This window comes from Camelus bactrianus, chromosome 35 (assembly GCF_048773025.1).
Source record: "Camelus bactrianus isolate YW-2024 breed Bactrian camel chromosome 35, ASM4877302v1, whole genome shotgun sequence".
Lineage (NCBI taxonomy): Eukaryota > Metazoa > Chordata > Mammalia > Artiodactyla > Camelidae > Camelus > Camelus bactrianus.
The window spans coordinates 7206616-7218238 of NC_133573.1; the positions used below are offsets into that span (position 1 = coordinate 7206616).

General features: G+C 38.7%; 1 protein-coding gene across 4 annotated transcripts in view; it reads left to right on the top strand.

The window, feature by feature from the left end:
• The window catches only part of DCLRE1C (DNA cross-link repair 1C), a 50885-nt gene extending 39869 nt beyond the window's left edge, over positions 1 to 11016 (top strand). For all 4 annotated transcript variants that reach the window (XM_074358187.1, XM_074358186.1, XM_074358188.1 and 1 more), the window contains 3 exons: positions 663 to 751; positions 1432 to 1526; positions 9275 to 11016. In XM_074358187.1, the coding sequence (XP_074214288.1) occupies positions 663 to 751; positions 1432 to 1526; positions 9275 to 10239 (1149 nt within the window). In that variant the 3' untranslated portion in view covers positions 10240 to 11016. The remainder of the gene's footprint in view (positions 1 to 662; positions 752 to 1431; positions 1527 to 9274) is intronic.
• The last annotated feature ends 607 nt before the right edge of the window (positions 11017 to 11623 follow it).

The window sequence follows — 11623 nt, forward strand, 5'->3', positions numbered from 1 at the left end:
AATAAGTGGCAAAGCCAAAGCTCGTCTGGGTCATTGAGACATTGTGAGGGATAGTGGCAGGGTTCCTGTGTTTAGCATTCTGAGCTTTGCAGAAAACCAAGGTATTCTTGAAATTTTTGCACATAATTGTCTTTAGATTAGAATAAACCATGAGAACAAAAAAAGCAGTCTCAAAGATGTAGTTCCCCTGGGTATTGCTAACAATTATATGTCAGAGGAAAGAAATACAATTCTAAGACCTTGTTTCCTTGTGTGTATTAAATACTCAGTTTGATTCTAACTTCCTTGAAGGGGATTTGTTAACTATGTGGAATCACCTTAGAAAAGGAAACTGATGTCATATAAAGGAGCACAGAATCTTTGAATCCCATCAATCAGTGATTCTCCCTCCTTACCCTGGAACAGAATCACCTGAAGAACTTTTAACTATGCTGATTCCCAGGCTCCACCATGGCTCAGTGTTAGAGGATCTTTGGGGTTGGGCCTGAACTCTTGTCCTGAGAGGTCGCAGGCGCCCCGCATGTTCAGCTCCCACTGAAAAAAGCAGCCTTGAGAGATTCCCGCTTCTCCTTCTCCTAGCGCCCCCTCATAGGAGCATCTACTCTTCTAGGCAGGTTTTTCACCGTGGGGATAATTGATGCATTTTATTTTCCTTCTTCCAGATCAAAGATTTCTTGAGCTACATCTGTCCTGTCAATGTGTATCCAAATGTCATTCCATTAGGCACAACTATGGATAAAGTTAAAGAAATGTGAGTAGATACCACTCGGAGAGCCTGTGTTACAAAACGGGATCGATGCAGAGAACAGTCTCGGGCCTGAAAAGGGGCAGAGGCAGCAGATGGATGTGGCTGTAAATACTGGTTGGGTCCTGGTTGGGAGCACAGCGGCTTTCTTCAAGTGAGCGTGTGATATATAATCCTTAAGGTTTTGGGAATCTGGCATAAAGAAGCAGCTGGCAATGAGGCTGCTGAGAACGGCAGGACACTCTCCAATCTTATTTTGTATTTTATTTCCACTATGTCTTAGCATTCAGTCTCTAAAATGAAAAGATCAAGTTTGTGAGATTCTTGCAAGAGATAAGTGAGCCCCAATAAACTGGGAAGGGGAAGCAGCTAGCTGAACTGAATTTCCTGAACTCTGGAAGGTGCTACTCTATTAGTGGTTTGTTAGAATAGGGGCCTGCTTTTCTGCAGTGCAAGATAAAAGTTTTGCTCTCCCTCAATCCTACAATTAGATGGGTGTCTACTAGGTTGTTCTAAAGGCTTATAGTTACCACTTCATTATATTGAAGTAATTTTAAATTATGAAACATTGCTTTTCGGTTTTTAAAAGTAGTGGTATGATTTCCCCCGTAGTCGCATTTTTATAACCTCTATACGTGATGCTTACGTTCCTGCAGCTTCAAATAAAATACTCATACTCATTCCAGCTTGAAGCCTTTATGCCGATCCTCCCAAAATATCGAGCCGAAGTATAAACCCCTTGGAAAACTGAAGAGAGCGAGAACGATCCACCGAGATGCAGGTAAGAAGAACGGCCCTGGGGTGAGAGGCGTGGGTTCCACTGCAAGACTGCTTTTCGGGGTGCTCTGGTCCAGTGCAAGCTGCCCCAGGTAGAGGTGGACCCGGCATCCACTGTCACTCAGACTTGTCACGTGGCCTCTGGAAGCACTCTGCCTTCCAGCTTCAACCTGTACATTCAGGAGTCAGACCCCCTTCCCAGGCTTAGAACACATGGCGGAGAGAACTGAGCCTGTGTTGAGTGCTGGCCTCAGCTTTCTGGAAATGCGCCCTGTGGTTTGTGTAGCGTAAGGGGAGGCTGTGCTGTTGGCCTCAAACATTTCCTTCAAGACACTAGTAAGAGCTGATAAAGAGCCATCCCTTTGGTCAGTATGTGTTCATACAAATGGCTCCTCTCTGTACTTTCCTACTTTCTTTTGTGCAGCTTTCATTTTCTAGAGAAGAGCAGAGGTAAGCTCTGAGGGAGAAACCAGAACTTCAGAATCTGAGCAAAGCTGTCAGACTTCGTGGTTAGGATGCTGGGTTTTCATTGCTTTGGTGGGGACCGAGATACGGTACCATGCAGAGCACATAGCTGGTCCAGGACCAGAACATGATCATAACAATGATACTGTTTATTGAGCCCTGCTGTATGGCAGGTATTGTGCTTGGTCCTTTACAAATATTACAGCTAAATCCCCAAACAAACCTGCAAGGGGCATTGTCATCCCACTTTTACCAATAGGGAAAGCAAAGCTTAGGGATAGAAGTAAATCCTCCAAAGTCTAGCCAGACGTGAATGACAGGTGAGGATTCTCACCCAGGCCTGTCTTTTCATCTCCATTTCTGCACTTCCTCTCATACAGAATCTAACTGGAAAACATTTAGATGCCAATTCCAGGACTGATACAGTAAGCCTATTACTGGTGTCTGAAAGGAAAGCACATTTCCTTTTGTTTTAAGAACTAAAAGGTCCTAGAAAAACAATTCCATTAATTTCAAAAGTTAAATCTATTAGGTAACACATCTTCTCATCCTTCTCTTCTACAAAGTTATTTGTAGTTTTTTTTTAAAAAAAAAAAAAAACAGCTTTACTGAGGTATAATTGATACAATTGCACACATTTACAGTGTTCAATCTGACACATTTTTACATATGCATGTACTTGAGAAACTGTCACATAATTAGGATAATGAAAATCTCCATCAGCCGAGGCTCCGGGTGCCCCTTGTAGTTCCTCCCACTGCACCTCCCCTCCTTCCCCACTGACTGTCACTACAGATTAGGTGGCATTTTCTAGACTTGTATATAAATAACATCATACTGTATGTCTGACTGACTTCACTCAGTGTGTTTATTTTGAGATCCATTCATGCTGTTGCCTGCGTCAGTAGCTCATTCTTTTGTGCTGGTAGGTAGTATTCCACGGTATGGGTATGCCCCAGGTTGCTGATCCATTCACCTACTGAATTACATTTGGGTGGTTTCCATTTTGGGTTATTACATATAAAGCTGCTGTGAACGTTCATGTACAAACCTTTGTGTGGATGTATGCTTTCATAACTACAAGTGGGCGATACGGTAGCTGTATCTTCAAGAAATGGCCCAACTCTTTTCCAAAATGGTTAGACCATTTTGTGTTCTTGCCTGTGTATAGGAGTTCCATTGCTCTACTTTGTTGCCAATATTTGGTGTAGTCAGACTTTAATTTTAGATATCCTAATGTGTGTGTAGCAGTATCTCATGGTTTTAATTTGAATTTACCTAATGACTAGTGAGGTTGAGCACCTTTTAATGGTTTTATCTGCCATTCATGTATCTTCATGGGTGAAATGTCTTTTCAGCTCTTTATCCATTTTTAAATTGTTTAGTAACTTTTTTGTTACTGAGTTTTCAGAGTTTTTGGATTTAAGTTCTTTATCAGCGAGATGCTTTGCAAAGATTTCCTCCAGTCTGTGGCTTATCTTTGCAGTCTCAACAGACTCTTTTGAAGAGCAGAAATTTTTAATTTTGAAGAAGTTCACTTTACTAATTTCTACTTTTTTATATATATATAATAGGTAAGAAATCTTTGCCTAACCCAAGGTCACAAAGATTTTCTCCTCTGCTTTCTAGAGGTTTTCAGAGTTTAGGTTTTTCATTTAGGTCTATGATCCATCTTTGTGTTACTTTTTGTATATGGTCTGAACTGTAGATCCAAGATAAAAAAATTTTTGGTGCCTCTGGGCATCCAACTATTCTAGAACCATTTGTTGAAAATACTGTCTCTTCTCCACTGAACTGTTTTTGCAGTTTTGTTGAAAATCAATAATATATGTGAGGGTCTATTTCTGGACTCTTATGTTCCATGATTCTCTTTCTTTATACCAATATCTGTCTCAAATATGGTAATTTTATAAATCTTCATGTTAAGTTATGTAAGTATTCCACCTTTTTTTGGTTCTTTTTCAGAGTTGTTTTGGCTATTCTATGTCCTTTGCAATTCGTACAAAAAAGTTCACTGCTGGAATTTCTATTGGGATTGTGTTATATCTATTGATCAATTTGGGAATATTGACATCTTAACAATATTGAGTGTTCAGATCCATGAACACTTATTTACGTTGTCTCTAATTTCTCTCAGCAATGTTTTGTCATTTTCCATGTATAGGTCTTGCACATCTTTTGTTAGATTGATCCCTAAGTGTTTCATTTTTTGGTTGCCATTGTACATTGCATACCTTTTAAAATTTCAATTTGTTTGTTGCTGGTATATAGAAATACAGTTGCTTTTGTATTTTGATCTTGTATCCTGCAACTTCGCTAAACTTGTGTATTTATCAGTTCAGTCACTGCATTTTCTATGTAGATTATCACGTCTGTGAATATAGACAATTGATTTTTCCCTTTCCAGTATGGTTGCTTTTACTTCTTTTTCTTGACTTATTAACTGGCTAGATTTCTACTACAATAATGAATAGAAGTGGCAAGGGCAGATGTCATTGCCTAGTACTCAGTCTTGAGGGAAAGAATTCATTTTTTTCACCATTAAATATGATATTAACTGTAGATTTTTCATTCCTGCTTTTCATCACGTAGAGGAAGTCCCTTCTATTACTAATATTCTGAGAGATTTTATCAGGAATGGATATTCGATTTTATCAAATACTTTTTCTGCATTTATTGAGCTGATTATATATTTTTTTCTTTTTTAGTCTGTTAATATGGTGAATCACACTGATTGAATTTTCAGGTATTAAAACCAACCTTGCATTTCTGGAATAAACCCCATTTGGTTGTGACATATTAGCCTTTTGGCTATTATTCAACTTGATTTGCCAAAATTGTGTTAAGAATTTTTTCATCTATGTTCAGAGGGGCTATTGATCTGAAGTTGCTTTGTCTTTTTTTTTTTCCCCATGCAATATATTTGTGTGATTTTGGTATTGGGATAATGTTGGCCTTGTACAATGTTCCTTTAGCTCTATTTTCTAAAATAGTTTATGAAGGATAAGCATTGTATCTTTCTTAAATAACTGGTAGAATTCACCAGTGAAGCCATCTGAGCCAGGAGTGTTCTCTGTGGGAACATTCTTAACTACAAATTCAATTTAATAAGTATAGGGCTATTCAGAATATTTGTTCTTAAGTACGCTTTGGTAAATTGCATCTTTCAATGAGGATTTGGCCATATCAGCTACGTTGCTCAGTTTTTTGGCTGAAACTTGTTCATAACTGTCCCTTGTTATCTTTTTAATATCTGTAGAGTGTAGTGATATCAAGTCTCTCATTCCTGACATTAGTAATTTGTGACTTTTTCTTTTTTTTTTTTTTTTTGATCAGTCTAATAGAGGTTTGCCAATTTTATTGTTCTCCAAGAACAAGCTTTTTGTTTCATTGGTTTTATTTTTTTTCTATTTCATTCATTTCCACTCTGACCTTTTTTCCTACTGTCTGCTTACTTTGGGTTTATTTTCCTCTTCATATTAAAATTTCTTAATGTGGAATATGAAGTCATTGATTTAGGCCTTTTCCCCCCAACACAAGCATTTTGTGCTGTAAGTTTCACTCTTTAGTTGTTGTTACACAGATTTGACTAGTATTGTCATTTTCATTCAGTTCAAAATAGTTTCTAACTTTTTTTTTCTGATTTCCTCTTTAATACATGGGTTATTTAGAGGTATGGAGGATTTTTCAGAGATAATTCTGTTACCTAGTTTTATTGTGGTCAGAAAAAATACTCTATATGACGTTTACTGAGATTTATGGCCCAGAATAATGGTCCATCTTGGTAAATGTTTCATGTGTATTTCAAAGAAATATGTATGTTGCTGTTGGATGTTCTATGAGTGTCAGGTCAACTTAGTCAATAATGTTCAAGTCTTCTATATATTTGCTGATTAACTTGTTCCACTTGCTCTATCAATTATTGGGGGAAAGGTATTGAAATCTCCAGATATAATTGTGAATTTGATTTCTCCTTACAGTTCTATCACTTCTTGCTTCATCTATTTGAATCATGTTTAAGCCTGTTATGTCCTCTTGAGGAACTGGCCCCTTTATCTTTAGGAAATGACTTTTTTTATTCCTGGTAATATTTTTAGCTTTGAAATCGGCTCCACTGGATATTAATACAGCCGCTGGAGTAGCGTAAAGGGGCATCTCCTTATAGTTTTGATCTGTATTCTCTACTGATGTTGAGCTATTTCTGTGTGCTTATCGGCCATGTATTTATCTTTTTTGGTGAAATGTCTGTTTGAATGTTTCACTCATTTTAAAATTGGATTATCATTCGTTCTAGTTCTGTGAAATATGTCCTGGGTAATTGGATAGGGGTTGCATTAAATCTGTAGATTGCCTTGGGCAGTGTGACCATTTTAACAATATTGATTCTTCCAGTCCAAGAGCACGGGATATCTTTCCATTTTTTAAAGTCGTCTTTAATTTCCTTCATCAATGGTTTATTGTTTTCTGTGTATAATTCTTTCACCTCCTTGGTTAGATTTATTCCCAGATATTTTATTACTTTGGGTGCTATTTTAAAGGGGATTGTTCCTTTACTTTCATTTTCTGTTCATTCATCGTTAGTGTAAAGAAATGTAACTGATTTTTGAATGTTAATCTTGTAACCTGCTACCTTGCTGAATTCTTCAATCAGCTCTCGTAGTTTTTGTGTGGACCTTCTAGAGTTTTCTATATATAGTAACAAATCATAATAAAGTTTATATGGAACCATCAAAGACCTAGAATTGCCAAAGCATTACTGAAGAAAGAAACGGGCTGGAGGAATAACTCTCCCAGACTTCAGACAATACTATAGAGCTACAGTCATCAAGACAGCATGGTATTGGTACCAAAACAGACATATAGACCAATGGAACAGAATAGAGAGCCCAGAAATGAACCCACAAACTTTTGCTCAACTAATCTTCGACAAAGGAGGCAAGAATATACAATGGAATAAGGACAGTCTCTTCAGCAAATGGTGTTGGGAAAACTGGACAGCAGCATGTAAAGCAGTGTGAAGCTAGAACACTCCCTTACACCGTACACAAAAATCAACTCAAAATGGATCAAAGACTTAAACATAAGACAAGATACAATATACCTTCTAGAGGAAAATATAGGCAAAACATCATCTGACATACAGCTCAAAAATTTTCTCCTAGAAGAAATAAAAGCAAGAATAAACAAATGGGAACTAATTAAACTTACAAGCTTCTGCACAGCAAAGGAAACCATAAGTAAAACAAAAAGACAACCTACAGAATTGGAGAAAGTTTTTGCAAATGAAACCGACAAAGGCTTGATCTCCAGAATATACAAGCAGCTCATATGACTCAATAAGAAGAAAATAAGCAACCCAATCCAAAAATGGGCAGAAGACCTAAACAAGCAATTCTCCAAGGAAGACATACAAATGATCAAAAGGCACATGAAAAAATGCTCAATATCACTAATTATCAGAGAAATGTAAATCAATACTACAGTGAGGTATCACCTCACACCAGTCTGAATGGCCATCATTCAAAAGTCCACAAATGACAAATGCTGGAGAGGCTGTGGAGAAAGGGGAACCCTCCTACACTGCTGGTGGGAATGCAGTTTGGTGCAGCCACTGTGGAAAACAGTGTGGAGATTCCTCAAAAGACTAGGAATAGACTTACCATATGGCCCAGGAATCCCACTCCTGGGCTTGTATCCAGAAGGAAATCTACTTCAGGATGACACCTGCACCCCAATGTTCACAGCAGCATTATTTACAATAGCCAAGACATGGAAACAGCCTAAATGTCCGTCAACAGGTGACTGGATAAAGAAGAAGTGGTATATTTATACAATGGAATACTACTCAGCCATAAAAACCGACAACATAATGCCATTTGCAGCAACATGGATGCTCCTGGAGAATGTCATTCTAAGTGAAGTAAGCCAGAAAGAGAAAGAAAAATACCATATGAGATCACTTGTATGTGGAATCTAAAAAACAAAAAACAAAGTATAAATACAGAACAGAAATAGACTCATAGATATAGAATACAGACTTGTGGTTGCCAAGGGGATGGGAATAGAGACTGGGATTTCAAAATTGTAAAATAGATAAACAAGATTATATTGTATAGCACAGGGAAACATACACAAGATCTTATGTTAGCTCACAGAGAAAGGAATGTGACAATGAATATATATATATGTTCATGTATAATTGAAAAATTGTGCTCTACACTGGAATTTGGCACACTGTAAAATTATTATAAATCAATAAAAAAAGTTAAAAAAAAAAAAAAAGGTGGCAGAGAACTGGAAAAAAAACCCAGCAAAATCAATTTTGTTGAACTTTTAGTTATTGACATTCAATGTGGCTTACTTGATATTTTGGTTAAAGTTGATCTGTCTGTATTTAGTCCAGTATCTTTTATGGCCTTGTGCCCCTAACGTAGTCTGCATGACCGTTACCAGAGATGGGGGACTACTTCTCACGGTCTGCAGGCTGCTGGGATGTCCAAGATCAAGATGCTGGCAGATTTGGTCCTTGGCAAGGCACACTTCCTGGCTTTCAGCCACCTTGTCACTGCTGTGCGGTTCACATGGCCCTTCCTTTGTGCGTGGAGAAAGGGAGCCGCCTGCTTCCTCTGCTGCAAGGACGCTAACCTCGCATGTGGGTCCCATCCACATGAATTCATCTAACCCTAAAAGTCCCCCCTCCAAACACTGTCACATTGGAGTGAAGGTTTAAAATTATTAATTTTGGGAGGACTCATTCAGCCCATAACATGTGTAAAGTAGGTATCAAAAAAAAAAAATGTTCACAGAAGGAAAACTTTAGAAAAAAATTCTTTTTGTTAAATCAGCCAACTCGTTGAGCTTCTGAGTTTACAAACCTTTCTCTGGGTCCTGGTGGTTTGAAAACCTAGCTGATGAAGAGAATCAGCTGTAGAATTTAAAACATAAAGCAAAAATGGAATTACTAGGTCCTACTTTCAGGCACTCAGTAGGTCTGGAAAGACATAGGAAGCTGGATTTTTAAAAAGCTCTGCAGGTGAGTGGCACTGTGGCCTTGGGGAGCACAGATCTGAGCCTGGCCCTGTAAGAAGTTGTAGGATGGTAGTTAAGTTGTTCTCAATATCCCAAGGGGCCTTTTAATTTCTCTTGAAGACTGAACTCCCTATTATTTACAATTCCAGGGATTAAAAAATGTAGCTAAATGCTACAAATTGGGTTTTTAATTACAAGCACCAGTTGGCTCCTCTTGCATTCTGAGTCCCCTATAAACCTGTTCTGTCTTTCCCGCAGAGGAAGAGGACAGTGATCTCTTTGATGATCCTCTGCCAATACCTTTAAGGCACAAGGTTCCAAACCAGCAAACTTATTACCCTGAGGCACGTCCCATGAATGAAGTGTCACAAAACCAGTCTGAAAAACTGACAGAAAGAACAGGATGCTGCAAAACAGAGAGAATGCCAACATCTCTTTGGGCAGACTTTATAGACTGTGAGGAATCCAACAGTGAAAGTGAAGAATTAGAAACCCCAGCTTCAGCTGGAGACATGGGTCCCGTTCCCCATCCCCAGCAGAAGGCTGACGGGGAAGTACCACAGTGGGAAGTGTTCTTTAAAAGAAACGATGAGATCACAGATGACTCTTTGGAAAACCTCCCTTCCTCCACAGAGGCAGGAGGCTCTCAGTCCCCGAAGCTTTTCAGTGACTCTGATGGGGAATCAACTCACATCTCTTCCCAGACTTCTTCTCAGTCCACATACATCTCAGAACAAGGAAGTCAAGGCTGGGACAGCCAATCAGACACCATCCTGCTATGTTCTCAAGAGAGAAACTGTGGGGATCTTCCTTCCTTGAACAAAGGTGGCTGTATACCAGGAATCAAAGAGCATATCCCTGCCTCTCCAATGGAACAAAATGTACTCTGCCCAAAGGATATGTACTCTGACTCGGAGAGCAGAGATCAAGATGTAAGTATAGCTCCTAGTACTGGAGAACCAACTGCTCTAAGCAGTGGGAAGCACATGTCTCAGGAGAAAAAGCCACAAAGTCTTAGCAGCAACGCAGATTCACAAAGCTCCTCTGATTTTGAAATTCCCTCCACTCCAGAAGCTGAGCAACCTAAACGAGAACATTTACAGTGTTTATACGAGAAGCTGGCAACAGGGGAGAGCATAGCAGTTGAAAAGAGCTCCCTTCATTCTAGAGCAACCACTAGGAAACCTATACAAATAGGTAGCAGTCAAAATGCTAACAGATGAAAGTTAAACTACTTAACAATGTTCATATAACCTAAAAGGCGGCAGTGAAGGAAATGGAGGACCAAAAAACGGAAAACTCAGAAAACAAGATATGGGAGAACTAAACCCAAACGGATCAATAATTACTTTAAAAAATAGTCTGAACGCACCAATGAAAAGACAGGGAAAAAACAGCTCAACTATATGCTGTCTATAAGAAAAACTCACTTCAAATAATTTGGGTAGGTTTACCAGTCAAAGGATAGAAACCTTTTACTGTGTTGTAAACATTACTTCAAATTTGGAGTGACTACATTACTAATGATAAGAGGTTCAGCTCACCAAAAAGACATAATCCTAAATGAGTATGTACCTGACCACACCTTCAAAATATACAAAGCAAAAACAACCAGAAGGAGAAAAACAAACTACTGCAGATACAGCTGGGGACTTCAACATTCCTCTCCCAGGAACAGAGTTAGTCTACAGTCAGCAAGGATATGGAAGAACTGAACAGCACCAGCAACCAACTGGTCTTAACTGCAACCAAGAATATGCCATCCAACGGAGAATACATGCTTTTCAAGTGCACACAGGACGACAGTCACCAAGATAGACCATATCCTGAGCCATAAAAACACTTCAAATTTAAAGAATAAGCTTGGATCTATTACTATGAACTGATGGCTATAGGAGCATCCCTTATTTATCTCAGATATCCCACCCCTTAAAAAAGTTTCAGTGGTAAAATTAAAGTTAGAAAAATTAGACAAAATAAAATGGCAAAAGTATAACGTGTTTGGTGAGTCGTTCAGCTTGTTTAAAGTCCATCCGTAAGGTATGCTTTGTTTAATTGACGTGGATTTAGTAAATTTAGTAACAAATATTCATAAATACTTTCGTTTGCTGTTTCATAAATTTAGAAAGCAAAAGCAGAGATTTCACTTAGAACAAGTTTAAATGGTGTCTCTAAAACACAATTTGCAGATCAATTAAAATAATAATGAAACACATTATCACCATGCTGCATTTTAATTAGAACAAAAGTAAGTACTGCAGCCACAAAACTAATTAAGGTTATAAGACGCAGTAGGTGGGAGAGGAAAATAAAGGGGGGTGTTTGGAGAAACCAATGCCAAGAGGACCCAGCAAGCCAGCCCTCTCACTTGTCCCGAAGGGAGTTATCCTCTCCCAGATGTTGGGAGGACAGACTAGCCCTTGCCACTTACATGGGGGAAAAGCTGGACAGGGACACCTCCCCTTCAAATTTCAGCTAAGAAACTGACACCAGAGGAGGGATGTGGGGAAGTAACTGACGTGGTTATTAAGGGGTAGGGCTGTGAGTAAGGGGCCTGGTTCAACTCACTTCTGACTGTTCTTTAAAGAGTACACTTGTAATTAGTGT